The following is a 26,085-nucleotide window of genomic DNA, read 5'->3' on the forward strand; positions in this document are numbered from 1 at the left end:
GTAGCCAAAATGGCAAAAACGGAACCCTTATAGTTTCGTCATGTCCGTCTGTCCGTCTGTCCGTCTGTCCGTCTGTCCGTCTGTCACAGCCGATTTACTCGGAAACTATAAGTACTACAGTGATGAAATTTGATGGGAATATGTGTTGTATGAACCGCTACAAAATTATGACACTAAATAGTAAAAAAAAGAATTGGGGGTGGGGCCCCCATACATGTAACTGAGGGATGAAAATTTTTTTTTCGATGTACATACCCGTGTGGGGTATCAATGGAAAGGTCTTTTAAAATGATATAAAGTTTTCTAAAAAACATTTTTCTTAAAGTGAACGGTTTTTGAGATATCAGCTCTCAAAGTCGTAAAAAGTATGTCCCCCCCCCTCTATTTTTATAACTACGGGGTATAAAATTCTAAAAAAAATAGAGGTGATGCATGCTAATTAACTCTTTCAACGATTTTTGGTTTGATCAAAGTATCTCTTATAGTTTTTGAGATAGGTTGATTTAACTGTAATTTTGGCAGGTGTATAAATTGACATAATAAGTTTATTATATTTGCTGCTACGGAACCCTTTGTGCGCGAGCCCGACTCGCACTTGGCCGGTTTTATTAAAAACTTTTACTTTTTATGTCAAAATACATAAAAAAAGTTAAAAAAAAAATACAAAAAAATATAATTTATTTATGGCAAAGTTTCCTCATCTATAATTTTTTTATCTTTTGCCTCAAAAGTGCGTGATTAAAATCTGTCGGTATACTCAAACTCATTCCCACCTGTATAGAAAACCACCAAGAGCACATCGAACTGATACACCTGTTACATTCCCTCCGCGCGATGTGTCAAACTTATAAATCGTAGATTAATTCGTTGTGACCTTAAACGAGTTCGATTTTTGTGGCGATGGCCGAGCACGCATGTCCGAATTGCTCCTCGTAATTTCATTTGTACTCAACTTTAATGTTAGGTATCTTATTTAGTTCGTTTTTGTATAATGCATATGCATGTGTATTCGGGTCGTTCTATCTTTTCGTGCCGATTTGGCGTTTTTTGTGATAACTTTTTTTTTTAAAGGTATGGTCGTTATTTTGATATTGCGAATGTATATACACATAGTAACTATGTTTTAGTGAAAGGCACCTTTATACTAGTTTTACTTTCTAAGAAAAAGTAAGGATTGTAATGAAGGCGTAGATGGAAATGAAAATCCATGGGAAGGTAATGTCCACGTAAGGATGGAAATGAAATTGATTATATTTTAAAAGATGGAGGCTTAAAATAAAACGATTTAATACCTGTTTTATAATATAATAATCAACTGTTTGATATTTTCCAAATTTTCGTGAGCCAAGTTTAGGTACATACTGGACTTGTCCTCGGCTTTCACGAGATTCTCATCATGGGGGATGGTGATGTCAACGAGCACGGCCCGGCGTTGTGGTCGATCTATTACCACAATGTCAGGCTTTTTGGCTACAATAGTCCTGTCAGATCGATCGATCCCAATAGAGCGAGCGTGGCATAACCGATTTCGATAACTGGCGCAGTTACTAAGGACGACAGTGTACTTGTAGTATGGTACTTCGCGGTCCACAAGTCCGTATTGAAGAGCAAACTGCTGGTGAATAATCCTGGCTACAAGATTATGACTGTACAAGTACTCACCGTTAGCAAGATGAGAACAACCCGAGATAATAGATGATATGCCTGTCGCCTGAGTGACTCTCCGGGACGGCAGCATGCCCGACAAATGTCGACCGTACCGTCCTTCAGGATATATTTCCGGTAGTTGTTCGTCATCATAACTTCATCCGCAATTGCACAGGCAAAACCCTCGGTTTCTCAATAGAGGTCCCCGAATCTTAACTAGTTCAATGATGCGAGCAGGTCTACATCTGGTCCCGTGAGGGCCTTGTAGAACCACCCTTGTAGCGGCTTGCTCTCCCATACTGCCTTGCGGTCCGCAGTACTTAGTACCACAGGTTTGCGCCAGTTTTCTTTCGCCAAGGAGAGCGGCGTGAGGTTTCTGTCTATTGCCACCACATCACGATGCATCCCACACTCGTTGTTAAGTAAGTAATTCCTGAGGTAGTACACCTCGAGGTTGTCGAGATTTTTGGCGTTTAGGAAGCCTCGACTTCCGCACTTCCGTGGGATGTACAATCTCATGAGTGTAACATACGATGTGTGGTGAGGAGTAGGCGGACCCTTCGATCCAGGGCGTCCAGCTCGGTCTGGGTCCACTTTAGCATGCCAAAAGAGTATAATTATGAGTAGGGGCATTAACCAGGCATTAAAGACGCGCACTTTGTTGCCTCCTGACAAAATACTGTTAAGGACTTTTGTTAGCCGACTGATAAAGCGCTCCTTCACCGACCATTTAATGTCATCATCCTCAATACCCAACGACTGTGGCATACCAAGGTAGGTACTTATAGGTTTCTGATTTAGAGATAGATCTGAACGACACATTGTCTCAGAAAAGTGTAAATTTTCTGAATTTACTACCTTCCCCCGCTATACATGCATATCCGCACACTTATCGACACCAAATTCCATTTTGATGGCGGTACTGAAAAGTTCTGTGGTTTTCAATAGCACCATCAGATCTTGGGTGTTCGGTGAAAATTGTTTGAGATCCTCCAAGTACAGAAGGTGAGAAATGACTTCACCCTCTCTCTGAAGCTGGCAACCTAGCCCAGAATCCTTCAGCAGAGTGCCGAGAGGATTCAGAGCTTGGCAGAACCACTATGGACTCAAATGTCACCCTGGAATATTTCATTATGAAGTCCGGCGGGCCAAGGGGGTCATCCCTGTCTCCTGTCTGACGAAGGACTGTGGTCCACTGCCTCATACCTACATGCGGCCAGGACGGATATTAAAACTGCCTTAAGTTTATACAGCTCCAATATCTGTCTCAGCCATAAGTGATCGAGGCACCGAATCTGTGCCTTCTTATAGTCAATCCAAGCGGCCGAGATGGCCTTTTGTTCCGCTGAACTTGTTGGCAGATGGTCATGTCTAATAGGAGCTCTTTAGTACCGCGGGACCCAACCCTACCAAAGACATTTTGAGCGGAAGCCAAAATATTGTTAGAGGTAATATTCGCGTTAACGTTTGCTCTCAAAATAGATGGAAAGAGCTTGTATAGTGCAGGCATTAGGCAAGCACGTAATGGGTCTATAGTTTTTTGCTTCCGTGTTACTACCGGACTTATACAGCAAGAAAGTAACACCAGTTGGATCCAAGATCTTGCGCTTGGCTTGTTGAAATTGCGTTGCCAGCCAGAAGTTCCGCGGAGAAGGAGAAGCGGAGTCCGCGCGAGCAGCGAGAGCCACCTCGCGAAGCCAATCCAAGCCAATCAAGTGTGACGTCATCCAGCCGCTTTGACTGCTGAATGACGCGCACCTGATCCGATAGCCGTTGGTCCGACAGGGTGGTGGATGGCTCAAGTGCCTGAAACAGACGTAGCATCTGAAACGGTACGCGGATAGCCAGGTCCCGCCCTCTGTAGCCCCATTATTATCATTTCCTTCCAAACTGATTCATTCCCTTCCACGCCAAAATTGGAAGGAAATGGACGGAAATGAATTGGAGCGGAATGAAGTTTTAACGTTTATTTCAAATATCTTCGCCGTCTCTCGGACTTCAAGGCCACCAAGCAAGCCAAATGAAGACATACCTAAATGATAATAAATTAACTTGACAAGCAATTTCTTTCACTACGTAATGTCAAAATAATAACCAGATGGTAATGAGTACTTACCCAGGACGAAACTGGATTTTGATGAGGAGAATCGAAATTGTTGGTAAACCATTAACGTACGTCCTTCCCCATTGACAAATCGTGGCAGGCTGAGGCGGCAGAGACACGCGGGGATCACGAGTGTTTGTAAATAAAGGCGCGTTCAAACTGGACAAGTCTGACAATTTTTTCGACTGGAAATGAAATTGCGCGCGTGACAAAATTAAAAAGTGCGTTCTCTCTATCAAAGATGCACGCTAGCTAAGCTGAATATGCACTTATATAGTATTAGTTATATACTTACTTATAATCAATAAAGAAAACTGGGGTTTGTCTGTAAATTATGGGTTTTGTAATTTTGAACTTCATGGTACGCCATTTTTGGTAAGAGGGAAATGAAGATTTCGCATGTTTTTTATTTTTATAAAAAAAACTATAAGAGCTAGCACATTTCCAACATGCTCGCCTTATGTTTAAAACTTAAAATACAACTTTTAAAAATAACCACTTGTACATGAGAGTCATCTTAACGCTTGATCCGAGCTCAAACACCAAATCGGCACGAAAAGATAGAACGACCCATTAGAAAATGTATGTATACTTTACCGCACATACATGCGTCACAATTTTCGTTTTTTTTTTGCAACCCCTTATTTGCCAAGAGTGGCACTGAAACATGAGTAAGTTTCATGTGCTCTGCCTACCCCTTTATGAGCAGTTCTCAAAAAATTAAGGAAGAAGTTAAATTTGTTTTTTTATTTTTATTTTATTCCTATTTTGTTACCAAGATTTTATTGATGAATTGAGATTTTAGTAAGTTTTATTTCGTCATTAAGGTTCTCTAGTATCTATATATTATCTTAATTATAACAATTCATCATCATCCTTCTTGCGTTATCCCGGAATTTGCCACGGCTCATGGGAGCCTGGGGTCCGCTTTGACAACTAATCCCAAGATTTGGCGTAGGCACTAGTTTTTACGAAAGCGACTGCCATCTGACCTTTCAACCCGAAGGGTAAACTAGACCTTATTGGAATTAGTCCGGTTTCCTCACGATGTTTTCCTTCACCGAAAAGCGACTGGCAAATATCAAATGACATTTCGCACATAAATTCCGAAAAACTGATTGGTGCGAGCCGGGGTTTGAACCCGCGACATCCAGAACGAAAGTCGCACGTACTTACCGCTAGGCTACCAGCGCATCAATTATCCTGTATACAGAGTGGGGCCTGTAACAAAGGCGAAGAATTGAACTGTAGGCTATTCTCCTTATACTGATCAACATTTGTTCAGTGACTTTTAAAGATTATAAAGTCTTAAAATTTTTAAATTTTCATACAAAATAAATATTAGCTTCAATGTACGCCATTATTGTTGTCATTGACGTTGTCTGTCACACTTTAGACTTAACAAAATTCGCAATACATTACTTCTTAGAAAAAACTTTCAAGGGTGATAAAAATCAAAATACAAGTTATTTTTAAAAGTCGCCGAACAAATGTTGATCAGTATAAGGAGAATAGCATAGAGTTCAATTCTTCGCCTTTGTTACAGGCCCCACTCTGTATATCTTACGAAAGTCGACTTATATTACTAAATGCTGGTACAATAATAGTATCAATTAAAATTTGCTGACGTGGCTATGTAAAAACATTTTGAGAACTTCTGTTATGGGAAACAGGCGTGATTGCATGTATGTATGTAGGCGGAATTGCAATGACAAACTTATTTGTTTAGTTTCATTACAAGTAAACATCGCAATTGTTTAATTCCCAAAGAACCAACTTTGACCAAAATGCTGCAAAAATCGGTGGGTACAAACTTGGCTAGTAAACTAGTACAGAACTTTATTGCCTGTATAGTGTATATTAAGGTGTATATACATATTTTTAACGCTTTTTTGACTGTACAGTAGAAAAGTAAAATTGATCGGAATGACTAATTAATTTACAAGATCTACATGTTTTATTGCACCATACCAAAGAGGATCGAGTATTATAGAGAGTTACTGTCGAAATAAAATGTGTGATCACAGTGCATAGACTGCCATCTCTCGAAACGAGCTTAAAACTTTTGAGCTTCAGTTTTGACAATTTGGCCCATATTCTTAGCTTGATATGTTTTAAAATGTAAATATTAATATTAGCGCCATCTAGCTGAGCGTACCCCAAAGGTGTAATGCCATCTAGGCCACCGTACCTTTTTCTGTATGGTACTGGGGTACGTTTTTTCTTAGACTTTATCTGTCTATACGGAGTTATATATGTCTTTGACCATACATACATCATTTTTGCAATATCATAGAATGAATCACAGTCGCGTGTGTGGGTGACTCACACATCGACATTTGATGTTCATTAATTTCATTTTTCGCAATGAAATTTGAACTTGAACCTTACTATTATTGGATATAGGAGTATAAAGAAATGCTTCGAGGAATCGAAACATGTTATTAAGTGGAATCTGGCCTATTATATCGTTTTATTTGTGTAAATATGAATCATACATAGAATTACATCATGCTTTCACTTCACCGATTTGTAACATGTTTGCTTTTTCGTCAAAAGTCGATAAGGAAATTGCGTTTTATCCACGTGAATGCAAAAAAATCATACAAATGACTTAAAAGAAAAAGCATAATTATCGTTATGACATATAGTTTTTTTTTATACCACACGGTGCAGACAAGCGTACGCTTTGCCTAATGGTATGCAGTTGCTGTAGACTATGGATGCCTATGTATCTCCAGATGTATTAGGTCCTGGGTTTTGCCGACCCTTTAAAAACGAGTATACACACTCCTTTTTGGTGAACCCTATATCCTGAAAAAACCTCGGAAGGGATCCCATTCTACAGTAGTTTTGCCTAGACCGCCATCAAAGTGTTTTGACTTTGTTTACTAAGGCTACATTCTTATTTCAGATCCAGACTATAAGCGGCGTGGTGCTAGTCAGTTGGCGCCAACGGGTACTGGAGCGCCAAATCGAGTATGGCGCCCGTCTCGGTCACGTTGTACTCAGTTTGGCGCGGATGGAGCTCAACAACTTCTACAGAAGCGTCATGCCGGTGGCTGAATACTTTGATCAGAGCGGGATGCTTATAGCGGTGAGTGAGATAATACTATACAGACTATAGTGTAGGCTACAGTAACTATAGAGCAACGTACTCAGTTTGGCGTGGATGGAGCTCAATAACTTCTATAGAAGCGTTATGCCTGTGGCTGAGTACTTTGATCAGAGCGGGATGCTCATAGTGGTGAGTGAGATAATACTATACGACTATAGTGCAGCCTATCGTTACGTACCTATAGGTATAATTATGGTGACACATTAAGGGTACCGGTGCGCCAAATCGAGTATGGCGCCGCCACCGGTCACGTGGTACTCAGTTTGGCGCGGACGGAACTCAACAACTTCTATAGAAGCGTCATGCCGGTGGCTGAGTACTTCGATCAGAGCGGGATGCTTATAGCCGTGAGTGAGATAATACTATATACAGATTATAGTGTAGGCTATCGTTACGTATACAATTGTGCCTATGTACGCACTAAGCAAAAAATTCAAAACGGTCCGACATAGATAAAAATAACAATAATCTGTGTTGAAAAAATTGTTCTATCTTCAAAAACCAGGGAGGAAATAATCGAGAGCGTTTGTATCGAGAATTGAACCGACAAATGTAACAACCCGAAAATGTACAAATTATGTTTAAGTTTTTTTAAGTAGATACTAGGTACCAAGTGAATTCAAGTCAAGAGTGAATAGGCTGTTACTGAACCAGTGAGCTACAACCTCGGCCTTGTCGTCACTTTCCATCAGGTGCGACTAAGGTCAATCACTGGCCAGTTTATAATAAAAAAAAAAAAGTACACGTTCCCATTTTGTTGTAAACACTGCCTGCTACGTCGTAGGCATCTACGCTTCGTAGCTACGCGATGCGCTACGCCGATGTCACGCAAACCGCACAGAGAGGGTAGCCGAATAAAGCCGAATGCACAAACGCTCACGATAATATTTGTTTCGTAGCTATCTATCTCTATTGCTCTTGCGTATTGGCGCAACAGAGCCAGAATGCATTTCTGTTGGGGTCTGGCGTCGACGATTGCCATTCGGCTACGCCACCTGTTTTATACACGAGTTCGTAGCTGTGCATTTCCCGAAAAGTTTGTACATTTGGATCACGTCTCCGATTTGGATAAAAATTGGTAGGCTGATAGAGTCCGTGATGCTGAGCAAGATCCACTAGGTTTCCCAAAATTTCCTATGTAGTTTGTATGAAACCTTCCTTTTTTGTTACCAGATTTCTATACATTTTCAAGTAACAAAAAAGGAAAATTTCATACAATTAACCTAGTGGATCTTACTCAGCATCACGGACTCGGATGATGGATATCGGATGTAATAAGTCGCCATTTTTGATTTTTGCCTTTGTAATCCTTCCGACATCCGATATCGGATCGGGTAATATGAAAACGCACTAAAGCTGATGTCACGCACAGACATGAGTTCACAAGGCAATTAATAAGCGTGGGCGGAGGTACTTTGCTTGATTAGGGGTATTTCGAACTAATAACAAAATATTTGAGGTAGCTTCGTGTGATGATCTATCGTTCGTTTTTTTTTATGGTACACCGCGCTGTAAAAGTGCATGTGTCACTTGAATTTTACCAAAGAGGATCGAGTATTATATATAGAGAGTTACTGTCAAAAATGTGTAATCACAATCACAGTGCATACACTGCCATTATCATCTTTTGTCATTTTAACAGTGAGTTACTGTCAAAAATGTGTAATCACAGTGCATACACTGCCATTATCATTTTTTGTCATTTTAACAGTGAGACATTTTGTTAAGTATTAAGGATTTACAACACCATTAGCTTTTGCCCGCTTTTTAGTGTTCAAACCGAGACAGAATCTAGTTGTATTTAATTTAAAGCAATAAATAATAAGATATTTTCATTGATAATATTAATACATTTATTAAGCTTCACCTCCATTAAATATTCAACCTTAATAACATACCTACAGTAAGACTGTTTCTTATCAATGTTATTATTATCTTCAAGTTCAGTAGATGTCGCGCTCAGTGCCAAGATAACGTGAGGACGTATTTCGCGCGCTTTCCCATCGGCCCATTAGCTCAGTTGGTTAGAGCGTCGTGCTAATAACGCGAAGGTCGCGGGTTCGATCCCCTCATGGGCACACTTCTCTTTTTGCATTTTTTTTTATTTTTTATTTTTTTATTTTGCATAATAAGCCTGTCCTTAAACTAAAATATTTTCGAAATAAAGTAACAGGTAATGTACGAAAAACCGGACAGTAGTTATTTGAAAACTAAATTTCTATTCAATAAGTTGGATAGAAATATATAGGTAAAGTAAAAGAGATGATTGTGACGTCACTCAACATGATTTTATACTAATTCTATATTAGAAAATTAGTCAAATTCGTTTTGACAGTTCTTAAAAAGGAGCTGATATGACTAGAAGCAAAGTAGCCTATTATGCCGGCGGCACCCTAGTGTATTACAAATGTAGGTATTTTTTATTGTAACTGTTTTTATATTTTAGTGTTTATCCAAAGTAGCTTAATATAAGCCTAAACGCCCTGAACCTGAACCTATTAAGGTAGGTACCTACTTAATTCTTAAACCTTGACGTCACTGCTCTTACAATAGTTTCATTCACGAATGCACTGACGTGGTTTTTAAACGGTTTGTTAAAGAAAACGGTTAATTTTAACATGGTATTTTTGTCAACATGATTTTGGTTGCACGCAATAAATAAAATGCGGAAAGCGTGTGATTCTAAAAATTTAAAGATAAAAGATAAAGATAAAAGATAAAAGACATTTATTCATGACGATCACATAACATGTACGGACATGTACAGACATCAAACATAAAATGGCAAAGAACAAAATGACATAAAAGTGTTCATCACGAAATGGACCCAACTCAGCATGATGCTAGCCATGTAGCCAGCGCTGATCTTCCGTAGGGCCCATTTGGTGATGCCACGACAGATAACACATTAATTTAAAAACAAAAACAGACATATAAGTACAATTATTTTAACCCTACATCCACAGAAATTTATAATTAACAATACAAACTCAAGGATTACAATTACAATAATAACGAAAACAAACAGATAAACAATTATTTTCTGAACGCAGCAGTTGCGCCACTAGCGCCAGCGGCGGATTTATGTACTAACAGCCTGCACTACACTATACATACAACACATGGACTATACAATAAGTACACAAAATTTTTTATACATACATACATACAATCACGCCTGTATCCCATAAAGGGGTAGGCAGAACACATGAAACTACTAAAGCTTAAGGGGTGGTGAAATTCTTAACCCGTCACCACACAGGTTTGATATAAATAAATAATACAATTTTATACTCTGTATTTACAGAGAACTATTTAGTTTGGACACCAATAAATGTCTGATTTATGAATCAAGCGGTCCATTAATATATATAAGGTCCTAATTTATTAGATGCAGATATTTTTACAGCTGATAGTACTCGGTCTCTGGAGTATATTAAGCCGTGAAACATTATAGCTTTTACGATATTTTTTTGGAGAAAACGGAAAAACAAATTTGCTACGTAAAAACACCCTGTTTATGTGATTATTGAATGAAAACTCATTGAACAGATTCTAGTACCTCTTTTACGTACCACTTAACTGTAACTGGCCACTTCAATGACATGTGCAGTTTTCCCGCCGAACCTTTACGACATTTACAACAAACAATTGTTGACATGACAGACAGTGTTATTGTGACATGTGATAATGCACATGATGATTTTTTTTAGACGAAATTATAATTAATTTTTTTGTTAGGAAAATGAAACCAAAAAAGTTACATGAAAAGATTTCTTAATTTATATTTAAAGTTAATTATTTTAATGTAAAGTATCATGTGTTAAAATATCTGCAACTAATAAATTAGGACCTTATACAGAGTGGGGCCTGTAACAAAAGCAAAAAATTAAACTGTAGGTTTTTCTCCTTATACTAATCAACATTTGTTCAGCGACTTTTAAAAATAACTTGTATTTTGAATTTTATCACCCTTGAAAGTTTTTTCTAAGAGGTAATGTATTGCGAATTCTGTTAAGTCTAAAGTGTGACAGACAACGTCAATGACAACAATAATGGCGTACATTGAAGCTAATATTTATTTTGTATGAAAAATTAAAAATTTAAAGACTTCATAATTTTTAAAAGTTGGTCAGTTTAAGGAGTGTAGCCTACAGTTTGATTTTTTGCTTTTGTTATAGGCCCCACCCTGTATAATTTGAATGTTTATTATATTAAAATTATAATAGCATTTGTTCTTGTAAATTTAACATGATTCACCCAAAATAAAAAAATATTCTAAAATATTACTTAGAGCACCATAATGCAGAATATTTCGACGACCCATATGCCATTGTTAGTCCCGGGTTCTAATACCGGTAGTGACAGTTTTTTCGGTGTAATGAGATATTTATTTTTATTTTTTAATTACCTATACATTTTAAATAATTATTATATGTCCTCGCTAAGTACTCTCAACGCAAACCTTTTGTATTTTTTGGGGTTCGCCAATTTGTGTAAGAATGTCCTTATGTTTCTTTGTACAGTTAAATATTTAATTGTTTCTACAGATATGAGAAAGCCCCTCGTTGTCATTGGCTAGATTAGATTCACCCTTGAACGTGACAATCAACCCTCGATTACCACCCACGAACCAAGAGTGACCCGAACGACATGCAAACAAAATTAAGTTGAATATCTTATTGATAAACGGTCTGTCGTCGTGACCGTACAGAATTTCAGATTGTGTGTGTGTGTGTGTCATCAACACATACGTAGGTATACAGTGTATAAGCCTTATACGGGCAATAAATTAAACTAGACGCATAATTCATTAGTGTTATCATTAACTAGCATTTGCCTGCGGCTTCGCTCGCGTTAGAAAGAGACAAAAAGTAGCCTATGTCACTGTCTATCCCTTCAACTATCTCGACTTAAAACATCACGTCAATTCGTCGCTCCTTTTTGCCATGAAAGACGGACAAACAAACAGACACACACAACTTCCCATTTATAATATTAGTATGGATAAAGAGGAGTTTTTTTATGGTAGGGTGACGTGTTAATAGTTAACCACCTAAAATTCGGATTTTCATAAATCAGTCGTGTTAAAACGTATCCAAATATGTTTTTGCTGGAGTATTCCTTGGTCAATCTGGCTTTAATTTGGCATTCAAATTTTAAATCGAAATCTAAAAGAAGTTGAAAAAAGGAGTTGAAGTTGGCCATTTCGTGGTAAACCCGAGTTACATACATACATACATACATATAATCACGCCTGTATCCCATAAAGGGGGAGGCAGAGCACTTGAACTACTAAGTTTCATTCACTGCCACTCTTGGCAAAAAGGGGTTGAAAGAAATCCAAATTGTGACATTGCAGTGACAGGTTGCCAGCCTCTCGCCTACGCCACAATTTAACCTATATCCCACAGTCGACTTCTAAGACACCCACGGAAGAAAAGGGGTGGTGAAATTCTTAACCCGTCACCACACGGGTTACATTTTTTTAAATCTCATCACTTATTAGAATTTATATAATACTTATGTATATAATTGTGTTTGACCATTGACTAAATTATTGAATCTGAATTTGAATTCGTTTTGTGCAACTAAGACCAACCACAGCTAAGTCTACAATGAACCATTGCATTCAATAACCTTAAATATATGTTTTTACGAAAAGTACTCTAAATTTTTCCCTATTATTAATTTCTATTTTTTTTCTTAACAGCAATGTTCCTACTGTAAGGTTGCGATGACAATTAACACCATGGATATTTTTTTAGTATGAATTGTAAGTAAAACTACCTAATATTTTTTTCTGTTCTTAGTACCGTATCCTGTTGCCCGTATTAGATTTACACACTGTATAAATAATACAGAACAAACAAAACATATTTATGTTCACATAGGTAATGCTTATTATAAAACAATCCAGAAAACAAAACAACGGATTTAGTTTACAATAGTTTATATAGGTACTTTTGAGTTTTTTTATAACTGAAATTAAATCTCGTAAAAACCATTCTACAATTTATGTTTTTCCGCTGCATCAATTTAAATTGTATTAAAATTTTAAAAATGTTAAAGAATGTTTTGAAATCTTGAAAAATCGTTGAATATCAATAATTTATTTTAATTAATATTGGCTTGTAGCATGCTTAATGCAACGAAGTTAAACAAATAAGCGAAGTTAACAAAAGTTAGGTTAGGTACTTTTAGAAAGACAAAATAGAAAAGCTAGACAAGGGATGGCGCTATACCTTTGGTTGATTCTCGGCTAGATGGCGCTAATATTAATATTTGACAATTTAAACAAATATCAAGTTAAGAATATGGACCAAATGGTCAAAACTCAGATTCAAAAGTTTTAAGTCTGTGTCCAAAGATGTCAGACAATTGGCAGTGTCTCACTATAGACTCGATCCACTTTGCTGGGATTATAATCATCTTTTTCAACTCTTTATCGTGTAATTTGAATAATGAAAGTATAACCTTGTTAAACCGATAAAGTCACTAAGTTCTAAGTACACAACTGCATTTAGTATTAAAAAAATAATAAGCGGTCCCAAGGAGGCAAGGGTGGTCATTTTCTCATTATATATGTATGGGCTGAGCCTTCTAGAAATTACTACGTTTATTCACGTTTTCTATTCTATTGATTACTGGTATTGTTTACGTGATTTTTGCTTAAGGACAAGTTGACGTAAAATTATGTTTTAAGGATAGGTCGCGCAAGACTGGGCATTTTCGGCGATGGCTTAGTATTCAATGACGGATAACTCATACCTACTATTCGTAAGTAGAGTGAGATTCATTATTAATTTTATCTCTGATAAAACTTTCTAGGAAACAGCGAGCAGGATAGCAAGTAAGATCTCTTTTAGTTACATTTGTGGCCCATTTCACCAGACTGTAAAAAGTGCGTCCCTACGCTTACAGTCTAAGCTCGTGTAGGCGAACGCGTACCATGCTTGTATGCGTGAGATAAAGCTAAGACAGGTCGACTGGTCGCAATTTTTGACATGCGGTAACTGTGAGGTAACCGAGAGTGGTTGGGCGGCACTTTCAGCGGGAAGCCAGGAGTGGTCATACTGTACGATAGTACCTACTCTTTATTATACTGCTTCATGGTCAAATAGCCCACAGGGTTAACATTTGTAATATAAACTTTTGTATCTACGCGTCTCCTGCATACACTTCGTTTACTATCAAGAAATCGGAAATGGTCGCTACCGTCCGAGTCATGGGCGGTAACGCGACAGTCGAAGGGCATCAATAAAGCAGCGCGATCGATCGACGGTCAACGTACAATGTCACCGTTGGTCGCTAAATGATGTCGACAACTATTTACATACGGTTACATGGACGCGTTTTTGAACCCGAACGGCATGCGTTCGATTTCGTAATGTCCCTTATCGGTATAAACAAATAAATTTTGTTTTGTAACACTTACCCTTGTGAAGTTGCGTAGGAACGTAGGGTGCATTTTTTATGGAATAAACATTGTGTACATACATACATACAATCACGCCTGTATCCCATAAAGGGGTAGGCAGAGCACATGAAACTACTAAAGCTTCAGTGCCACTCTTGGCAAGTAAGGGGTTGAAAGAAAATGAAACTGTGACATTGCAGTGACAGGTTGCCAGCCTCTCGCCTACGCCACAATTTAACCCATATCCCACAGTCGCCTTCTACGACACCCACGGGAAGAAAGGGGGTGGTGAAATTCGATTATATTTCGAATTATCGAAAATATAATTCGACTTTCGTAAGATATATACAGGATAATTGTTAAGCAATTCCCGTCAACTTTGTACAATGCCACGTCAGCAAATTTTAATTGATCCTATTTTGTTACCAACATTTAGTAATATAATTCGACTTTCGTAAGATATATACAGGATAATTGTTATAATTAAGAAAATATAGATACTAGAGAACCTTAATGACGAAATAAAACTTAATAAAATCTCAATTCATCAACAAAATCTTGGTAACAAAATAGGAATTAAGTAATAAAAACAAATTTAACTTTTCCCTTAATTTTTGTACAAAGTTGACGGGAATTGCTGATAATTAAGAAAAAATAGATACTAGAGAACCTTAATGACGAAATAAAACTTAATAAAATCTCAATTCATCAACAAAATCTTGGTAACAAAATAGGAATTAATAAAAACAAATTTAACTTTTCCCTTAATTTTTGTACAAAGTTGACGGGAATTGCTGAATTAGAGTAAGTGGTTAACAAAAATTAACTCGCTGTCAGTTTTGTGACGACAATTAAGCATAAAAGTCTGTCTAAAAATTTTCTTTTTTCACATTCTGAATGTAGATTATCGCTTAAAATGTAATTATCACAAAAACAATATTTTTATTGAAATTTCATGCTTTAATAGGCTAGTTTCCTATACTTAAAATAAGATATTTTATGCAGTGCACGAAATAAAACACCACATAATTAGAAGAATAATATGGACAGTAGTTATGTTTAAACATAATTTCTATTTAATAAGTCAAAGAGAAAGATGTAAAGTAAATGAATTGACCGTGACGTCACTCCTCAGTATTTCATAGTAATTTCATATTAGCAAATCGTTTTGACATTTCTTAAAAAGAAGCTGATTTGACTAGTAGGAAACTAGCCTATTATGGTCACAAAACTGACAATGAGTTAATTTTTGTTAACAACACGCTAATTGGGGGGTCCCAAATTCTGAAAATGTTCTAATATGTGTAAGTAACTGTTAGGATTTAAAAAACATTGACTATCATAACCAGTAGACTAGAAACAAACTATTTACGTCGTCCTGGAGCCATTGAAAATTCATAAGAAATAAACACAACTGCGTGTATCCAAGTCTAACTACTTAAATATCCAATAAATTCAACGTTTGCTCTCTCTGTCTACAAAACATTAAGTCATCGATAATCACGTTAACGTTGATTTGACACTTATTGGTAATAAAATAAAGTCTGATATAGCTTGACGTGGTTGGCTGTCGGACATTCTCATTAATGTTGTACGTGAAAATTGTATGCTTTAAAGCGAGGCACGAATTTATGTTTGTATTCAAATTAAAGACAGTTTATGCCACAGAACTTAATTTAGATAGAAGAAACAAATTCATATATTTGTATAGGGGCCGAGCGTGTCAAATTTTGTACTGAAGTTGATTCTTGCCTGTAATTTTAAATATGTCTCAGGCTCCTGATTGTTCATAATTTTTGTGTTGTTGCAATTGAATATCACGTAACGAGGCATTTTTTATGTTTTGGTTGACTTCAACTTACAAAAATTGACGCCCGAAAGCTGCAAGCTGCGAGTAAAGACGGACAACTCAGTGTAGTGGGGACGTTTATCGACAAAAAGAGGCCAAACCTTCTTTTTCTTGACCAAAGCATGAAACTTGGCACAGTTGTTCCTTATATCAAAATAAGCCAATTAAGATCGGGAGCCTTCGGGAGCCTCCCCCCTGGGGCTCGGGAGGGGGGGTCAAAGTACCGCTTCACCCGGCTTGCTTTGAAAAATTCTAACATAGCCCGTTTAGTTCATAGGTCATGTTTGGTATCGTTTTCGAGTAAATCAATAACGTAGAATTCATTTTTGGTACTAAAATTATGATTTAATGATAAATAAAATAAAAAAAAAATTAAAAGTTTGAAATTTTCATCTACGATTTACAAATTCAAGTCATCATAAATGTCAAACTGTTTGCTTTTTCTACAAATAAAAAATATGATATGAAAGCCTATTTAATATAGATTATGAATAATATAACTTTTACCCACCTTTACTAACGTTAAGTTTCATAAAAAAAACTTTAAGCCGCGCGGCGTCGGGACGCCGCGAGCGTAATTTTAACATACCTTTATTTTAAAAAACTCTATTAGAACCCGTTTAGTTATTAGGTCATATTTAGTATCGTTTTCGAGTAAATTAATAACGTAGAATTTAGTTTTGGTACTAAAATGACCATTTAATGTTAAATGAAATAAAAATAAAAAATAAAAATTTTCTGTGAGTTGCAAATTCAAGTCACGATAAATGTCAAACGGTTTGCTTTTTCTATAAATATAAAAATATGATATTAAAGCCTATTCACAAAGGATAGTACGCGTTCACCTACGCGAGCTTAGACTGTCTGCGGGGAACGCGCCTCTTTCATATATTTGATCGCCAGTGTCAGAGAGGTGTGTTAATGCATAAATAGAAAAAGATTCATTATTATTGACGTGTCGACAACGGCAACACTCGGGTCGGACCACACGATCTAAAGACCGACTGTACCTGTTATTTATTCATTGTAGTGAATCCTGAAAGAAATTTATATAACAGTATTTTATACAATCGTGATATAATACAAAACTTTTCAGTCGAGTACCATGTGTAGTACGGTACGAGAGTGAAAAGCTTAATTATATCACTATTGTATACAATACTTTTTCTACGAGTCATCATCTTCATCATCAATGGACGGAAATATCACCATTCATGCAAGTTAAAATTAATGTCAATAGAGTCGTTCACCGTTGTATCAACATCGAATTACCTAGCAACCAATTGTTTGTAATAACCGTCTCTGATTGGCCGATAACGCGACAGATAAAAAAAATGTGTTTCAGATGCAGGAAAATTTGCCAGGTATCGCAAATTAGTATAGAAATTGTATCAAGTTCTATTTTTGAAATTATTATAGTTAACTAAAGTCAATTATAATGAGCTTATTATAATTGAGTCGGAACTGCCATAGAGTATCCAACACTGAAAAGTTAGCACTTATAGTTTAGTCTGTGGTGTCCTAATTGACAGATTACTCATACTCATACTCATACTATACATTCCCTTCACAAAAACATAGCTGGGTACATATGGAACTGCATAAAAAAGGCTCTACCCTCTTTATGCAGTTGCATCGGTTTTTGCAACCTGATTTACATTTACATCTTGTAACTTCTAAGCATATACTGGCCACTTCAGTGTTGTCTGTCCAGTGTGGTACCCATTCGTCTCCTTCTTCCTTCCATCCCCAAGAAGACGGACTTGGCAAATTTTGGTGTGGCACCAACGCCAACGCCTGACTCCAAACAAGAACGCCCTGAGTCCCATTTCTCAAAACTGAAAGTTACAAGTTACAAGCGGAAGTCTCTTTCCAACTTGTCATATTAGACATTAACAACCACTTGTAAATTGTAACTTGTAGCTTCGAGAAATGGGCCCTGGTACACTGTGCGCAGTATATGCTGATCCAAGGCAGCCTCTGAAGGAGGTATGTTCTCCAATTGTCGATCTTTTCTGGTACCTAAAGAGGTAGGTACTTCGACCACTCATTCACCGTTGCGCAACGACTTGGTCTGAAACAATATGTGCATTATCATTTTAGAGTCTACAACTATCAAATTACAACTTTTTGGTGGATCACGTAACCTTCAGTATTACCCACTTACGTTACGTATCATAGAAAATTATTACAAACTTTAGTAGAATCTGATTTGCCTCTGATATTGCTCCATCTTGTAATAGTTTGACACCTTGAGTGGCCTGGCTAAGCTTCAAAGCCAAAAGAAAACGTTTCTAGATTAGACATAGTATGGGATAAGTACGATAAACGCAGCTTGAAACGATCAACAAGGGAGAAACATGGCCACCCAAGGCTTCAAACTATTACGAGATGGAGCAATATCATAGATAGGCTAATCAGATTCTACTAAAGTTTGTAATTATCTTGTATGATAGGTAAGTGTGTAATAGTGAAGGTGATCCACCAAAATGTTGTAATTTGATAGTTGCAGAATCTGTTTAAATAAAATGACAATGCACATATTGTTTCAGATCAAGGGTCCTTACGCAACAGTGAATGAGTGCCGGAAGAACCTCTTTACTAGAAAAGATCGACACTTGGAGAACATACCTCCTTCCGAGGCTGCCTTACTTCATCATATACTGCCATTTGTCTAAGACTGGGGCTAAAGACATGCCAACCACACCCTTGCTGCCGACGCATTAGGACACCACGGACTCCACTGCCAGTCTATTGCTGGCCGAATTTTGTGACACACTGCACTTAACGATTTAATCCGCAAGGCTCTCGGCACAGCGAACATGCCGACAACCCTCGAACCTGTCGGCTTGTCAGCAGCAGACGGAAAGCGGCCTGATGGTTGCTTGCTTTTGCCTTGGTTTCTGGGACGACCCTTGGCGTGGGGCGTGACCTGTGTGGATACCTTGGCTCCGTCCAACGTCTAACGCTCGGCCCAGAAACCAGAGACTGCTGCTGCAAAACGCCCAGTTTAAACGCGCAAATATGCATTTTTAAAAAACAACTACATATTTGCGGCAATTGCATTTGAAACATTTGGACCATGGTCATCAGACACCAAGCAGTTCGTGAAGGAAGTTTCCACCAAACTTGTCTGGGTGTTTGGTGACATAAGAGAAAAAGCAAACGGTTGACATTTTTGTTGACTTGAATTTGCAAATTATAGATGATTTTTTTTAAATTTATTTACAATTAAATTATAATTGTAGTACCAATAATAAATTCTTTGTTATTAATTTACTCGAAAACTATATCAAACATGACCTTATAGCTTAACCGGGTCTAATAGAGTTTTTAAAATAGAGGTATTTTAAAATTACGCTCGCGGCGTCCCGACGCCGCGCGTCTTAAAGTAATTTTTTAGTGGAACTTAACGTTTGTGAAGGTGAATAAAAGTTATATTTTTTATAATCTATATTAAATAGGCTTTCTTATCATATTTTTTATTTATAGAAAAAGCAAACAGTTTGTCATTTATGATGACTTGAATTTGTAAATCATGGATGAAAATTTCAATTTTTTTAATTTTTTTAAATTTTGCTTACCATTAAATTATAATTTTAGTACCAAAAATGAATTCTACGTTATTGATTTACTCGAAAACGATATCAAACATGACCTAATAGCTAAACGGGGTCTAATAGAGTTTCTAAAATAAAGGCATTTTAAAATTACGCTCGCGGCGTACCGACGCCGCGCGTCTTAAAGTAATTTTTTTGTGGAACTTAACGTTAGTAAAGGTGGATACAAGTTATATTTTTTATAATCTATATTAAATAGGCTATCATGTCATATTTTTTATTTATAGAAAAAGCAAACAGTTTGTCATTTATGATGACTTGAATTTGTAAATCATGGATGAAAATTTCAAATTTTTTAATTTTTTTTATTTTATTTACCATTAAATGATAATTTTAGTACTGAAAACGAATTCTACGTTATTGATTTACTCGAAAACGATACCAAACATTACCTATTAACTAAACGGGGTAAGTTAGAATTTTTCAAACCAAGCCGGGTGAAGCGGAACTTTGACCCCCTCCCGGGCCCCAGGGGGGAGGCTCCCGAAGGCTCCCGATCTTAATCGGCTTATTTTGATATAAGGAACAACTGTGCCAAGTTTCATGCTTTGGTCAAAAAATTTAAGGTTTTTCAATAAACTCCCCAGCTAGTGGATTTCACTGAGTTCATTTGACACGCTAAGTAGATACGTTTGCTTGATCTATGGTATATATGACATCTGTGGTTTATGCGTTTCGGGCAGAGTTTATTCAGTGATACTTAATTACTAAGGCACTTACACTCAATGATACACGAGGGAAACCAGAAGATTTACGAGGTCGAAATCATCACTAGCGTGTAGTGATCCTGCCTGGGTGGCTAGCCGAATGGCACAATCGCTCACGAAACGCTCACGAAACGAAGCGCTAGTAGATACCTATCTCTATCGCGCTTGCGTATTGGCGCGACAGAGCCAGCGGCGTATCGCTTTCGTTTGGCGTCGGAGAAATGCCATTCGGCTACGGGGCCTGGTAAGCCGCGGTCCCGGTTTCGAATCCCGGTAAGGGCATTTATTTGTGTGATGAGCACAAATATTTGTTCCTGAGTCATGGATGTTTTCTATGTATATAAGTATTTGTATATTATATATATCGTTGTCTGAGTACCCACAACACAAGCCTTCTTTAGCTTTACTTACCGTGGGACTCGGTCAATCTGTGTAAGAACATCCTATAGTATTTATTTATTATTATACCTTATCCCATTTACTTGGGGTCCGCCTTCGATCTCCTTCTTTTCCATTCGTCACGATTTTGAGCTAGGTTTACGGCTCACTCCTCGTGATGGTTCGTGGGTGGTTTACGCCTCACCACACACACACACACACACACAACTGATCAAATATATGAAAGAGGCGCGTTCCTAGCACACAGTCTAAGCTCGTGTAAGTGAATGCGCACCATGCTTGTATGAGTGAAATATGACAGGTCGACGGTTCGCGTTTTTGACAGGCGGTAACTGTGAGGTAACCGAGAAGGGGTGGGCGGCACTTTCAGCGGGGAGCGGGAGTAGCCATACTGTACGATAGGTCTAATAGCTGTAGTTCTTGCAGGCTTTTGTTTGCCGTTGTCGACCAAGTGTCCGGTGGTCTACCGCGTTTTCGCGTCGTCGTTGGTATCGCCATCGCCAATGCTATTTTGACCATGTGGTCTGAAGGTCGCTTAAACATAAGCACATGTCCGTACCAAAGCAGGCGTTTCTCTACCAGCTTGTCTGAGATCGGTGTGACTTTGAACTTGCCCTGATGTGGTTTCTGATTTTATCTTATAGTTTCTGATTTTATCTAATAGTGTCTAATAGAATGCCAATCTACGAGGTCGAAGGAATTCTATAATTCAATATTAAGTACAAGATATTTTAACCTAAATTTAGCCCCATTACAAGCTTTAAAAGGCTTGCTTTATTGGTACACATGTATATTATTATGTCATTAAACTTATTTCTATTACCTTTGACCATTTCCGAGGTATTTGCATGGCATATCGAGGGTTTACTGGTGAAACCCGATAAGTTGAGCCAACTGGTTTTTGAAATTCGAACTATGTGCAATTTCCACAATGTTGTTATTTCAAGGACAAATTATCTCGATTTATCGGGTTTCACAAGTAAATCCTCGATTACGGGCAAGCTCTCAAAAGCGACTTCCGTCTGATTGGTTGGGAACCTTTACTTCAAAATAAATAATATTCGATTTTATTTATAGGTATAGTTAAAAAGCTGTGCTTACCCCAAATGCATTAAAAAAGTCGTGTCATAGTTGTTTACCCAATTATGGCGTCATTTCCTACGAACCGTGTTGCCCGTGTTGTCGGAATGCCCGGCCGATAACACGGCTGGTCATAGTGGTCATACGTCACGCGATTGCTTAGTCGACGCTGTTTGTGTGATTTCAATAAAATGCTGCTATAAAAACATGAACAGTGCGATGTACTATTCATAATTTAACATCTAAACACAAAATTTAAATTGTGAAAAACTCCCGAAGTGGTCCGAATCCATCCACTCCAGACTAACTCAGCTTTAAAACATAAAAAAAAACAATTCTAAATCGGTTCATCCGTTCGGGAGCTACGATGCCCCAGAAAGACACAAAAACAGACAGACACGTCAAACTTATAACACCCCTGACGTGTAACTAACAAACCTGAAGTTAAAGAATGAAATCTAAAAATGAGGCCCTTATAAATAAATAAATAAATTATTTGTCTCAATTGGTGTTCTGAATGTACTTACTTACTTTCTTGGCGCGATGACCCAAAATGAGTTTTGGCCTCGAATCCAACACAAGAGCACGCCATTTTACGCGGTCCAGAGCGACATCACGCCAGCCCTTGCCGACGCTCTGAATGTACACACATTTGATTTAAAACAAACTAATTAGCTTTAATATAGGTATACAACTATAGATACATTATTTTAATATTAAACGCCAAGGATTTTAAAACCTTCATCTAAATTTATTAAATAAACGGCGTTGTTATTAGTCCATATCATAAAAGGAAACAGTTTTACTTAGAAACAAGTGTAATTTTAACATACTAAAACCGGAATAAATAATATCCCATCAAGTAACAAAAGCTACCTAGTAATTTAAGGCGACCGACATACACAAAGCACGTAAAACCAGCCGTGGGACCCGCCATATGCTCAAGATATATCTCGTAAATTCTTAATGTCCACCACAGTGTACGTGTCTTCATAAAATATTAGTTTTACAGGGTAGTAGGCGGGTGCATTTCTCGGACATTTGTTTTTCACGATGATAGCCATCGTTGCATTGTGAATGCATGAGACCGATGAAGACGTTTGCCTTGTGACGCAAATGCTCAGCCATATACGGAACTTAAAGTTCATTCCAATGGATTTTCATGAGGATGCGTTTCTTAGTCCGAAAGGCATAATTTTGATTTCATAATGTCCTTTGAACAGTCGCCTTCAGATATATAGGAGCGCCCGAGGTGCCCACAAATATCTGAACACGCCTGTATTGCCATGGCGTTAGAGGCGTGTTCAGATATTTTTGAGTACCTTGGGCGCTCCGATATATCTGATGGCGACTGAACAAGGAGAAGAATGATGTTATGGTGAATGACCTTGTCCTTCTGTGAGAGCTTAGGTAGGTATATTTTAAAAATAATATAGATTATTAAAAAAAATTAAAACGAAACATTAAATAGAGATATTTTCACTACTTCTATTATTAAACTTTCTTACAAACAAATGTAATACGAGTGGTAGGTGCAAGTTCCAAGTGTAAAATCGATTTAAAAATTGGTGATAATCAGGTTAGTTTGTTGCTATACTATGTAACCACGTCTACCCGTGCCCACGGACGTAATGTCATGTTCGAAACGTCGGGTTAAATATAAACGTAAGTATTACGCGATTAAGTCCCGTTTTAATTTAATAATATAAGTATATAAAACATAAAACTGGAAAGACAAACTTTATCATAGTTCTTTTCTGAACTTTGATAAAAAGGATAAAAAAAAATCTGATTTTATTTGATATTTCCAAATATCGAGAACATGGTTCCGGTAAGGTACCTTGAAAAAAACTTATTGTTATTACATATATACTTTTGCTTCTGTAATAAGGTCTCATTGTGGTAGATAATGATAGTCTTTTATGACCTGTGTCTTTCGACGAACTTGTTACTGTTTTCCGTATTCGAGATAATAGTTGTAGTTAGCTGGGTAATGTCAAGTTTATTTGTGATTCCCTTTTATTTCCTTTACCACGTTAGATGTCAATGCGTTAACGGTATACTTTAGTATCGTGCATTTATTGATATTACCTATTTTAGTAAACTGCGACTGCACTGTTGTGTGACTTTAATATACCTATACCTTTAGCAAGCCGACTTTGTTTAATAAATTCAAAAGTAACAGTACAAATCCGTCGTGTTTTATCATGGACAGTAAGATAAAAAAAATCGTTTGTTGCACATAAATTTTATTCAAAAACAATAATTGTTGAAGGATAAGTTTACATCCATTTGTGCATAGTTTAATTATTATTAACTTTCCAAGTTTCCAGTTTCCAGTTTCGGGGACCGCACTAGACTATTCCTGTACCGCGGGAGACCAGTATTGCATTTGTATATCATGAAAGTTGGAAAAACATAATAACTATATAATTATACTATGATTGTACTTTTAATTAATTATTAATTACACTAAGTATATAATAATACAGCGTTAATAGTTATCAATTGTTTATTTTTATTGTTCACTCTTTTTTTTGTTATCTAAGTTTCGTGACGCATTGGTTATACTGTAATGTCATGTAAATATGTCTTACCTACTAATAAAAATAAATAAATCATAGTACAATTAATTACGACACCTAAAAACTAAGCTTTTGAAGATTTAAAAATGTAAGTACAGGATAAAGTACTCACCTTTTCACTGCCTAAACTGATTAGATTTTAAGACACTGTTTAAGTTTTAATATATGCAATTTAATATACAGTCAATATAAAATAAATAAGGAGGAAAATGATATAGGTACCTACTGTCGCCTACAATATCTACAACACAATTCCTATAATTATGTATAAAATCTGATAAAAAATGTATAATCAAACCCTATAATAGCCATTTTCTTTCTAGAGTTGTCCAAGGAGAATAATTGTAAGTTAAAAAATAATTACCGCGCCGTTTCTTATGACACATCGATATCAGATATTCAGAGGCGGGGTAGCCAGGCGTTTATGAATTTTTCGTAAGTTGGGTTGAACGAGCTGGGTGACCTAAAAAAGAGTATGGCGATCATTTATACTGCAATTATTTCTTGGACTATTGATTTGTAAGTTCGGTAAAAGCTAAATTGAAGCAATTAAAGGTCTTCAATAATAATTATGTGTTTGGAAAGTTCCGCCGAAATAAGTGGGCCATACAACACAGTAAGAATGGAAATAAAACATATTTAGTGCCGTTATTTAAATTTATTTATGTGAAGACAAATCTGCTAGTGTGATGGGCCTTTGATGTGTATGATAAAAGCTGTCTTGTGATGCTTAAGGATTAAAATTAAATGTCAATATAACTAATATTAAAGTACCAGCCGGCGTAGCCGAAGGGCAATCTTCGACGCCAGGCGCCGACAGAACTGAAATGCAGTCTAGCTCTGTCGCGCCAATACGCAAGAGCGATAGACATAGATAGCTACGAAACAGATATAGTCGTGAGCGTTTGCGCATTCGGCTACGCGCTCTGCTATTTTAATTTAACATAAATACCTATATATTACATTTGTCTAACGTTACAATCTAGCAAAAAAGCCAGGACGCTGTCCTAGGTTGTTGGGTCGGGCAGGTTTTCATCAGGGAGTTTGGTCATGCTGGTTCACCAGGTAAAAGGGGGGCGTCCTGTATCTTTTCGTACCCTGGCAGTCAGTGCTTTTCTAACTACATGTTCCTCGCATAACGTGGCCATACCACCTCAGACGGGTTTCCATAATAAGTTTGTCTGTTAAGTAACAGGCTAATGACTATAAAAAACACTATAACATTGAAACCATTCTCAATAGGCGAGACGACTAAAAAAACGAATTAGTCCGTCAGTTAGATTATTAAAGAATTTTAGACACGTAATTTTCTTTTTTCTCGTAAACGAAAAATGACGACGGCACAGTGCGTTGAAGTTTCGCGTGACGTCACGCCTAGGTACAATTTTTACTTAGAAGTGACGTCACAAGTCCCCCCACTCCGGAACTTTGATGCTCTATACCTTTGTATTTTGACATTAATTAGAAAAAGCGAAAAATATAAATTATAAACTGAAATAGATACCATACACTAAAGAAAAAGCGATCAAGCCCACTGGTGGCGAAGCCGGGAATCG

At 37.1% G+C, this 26,085-nt stretch overlaps 1 protein-coding gene and 1 non-coding gene across 2 annotated transcripts in view; both read left to right on the top strand.

Moving 5' to 3' along the window:
* LOC125227446 (adenylate kinase isoenzyme 5) overlaps positions 1 to 26,085 on the top strand; it is a 55,256-nt gene that overhangs the window by 19,000 nt on the left and 10,171 nt on the right. Inside the window, exon 5 of the mRNA XM_048131765.1 lies at positions 6,666 to 6,848. Within this exon, the coding sequence (XP_047987722.1) occupies positions 6,666 to 6,848 (183 nt within the window). The remainder of the gene's footprint in view (positions 1 to 6,665; positions 6,849 to 26,085) is intronic.
* Trnai-aau lies at positions 8,875 to 8,949 on the top strand. The gene has a single exon. It is a non-coding gene; the product is annotated as a tRNA-Ile (tRNA).

This window comes from Leguminivora glycinivorella, chromosome 6 (genome assembly GCF_023078275.1).
Source record: "Leguminivora glycinivorella isolate SPB_JAAS2020 chromosome 6, LegGlyc_1.1, whole genome shotgun sequence".
NCBI lineage: Eukaryota > Metazoa > Arthropoda > Insecta > Lepidoptera > Tortricidae > Leguminivora > Leguminivora glycinivorella.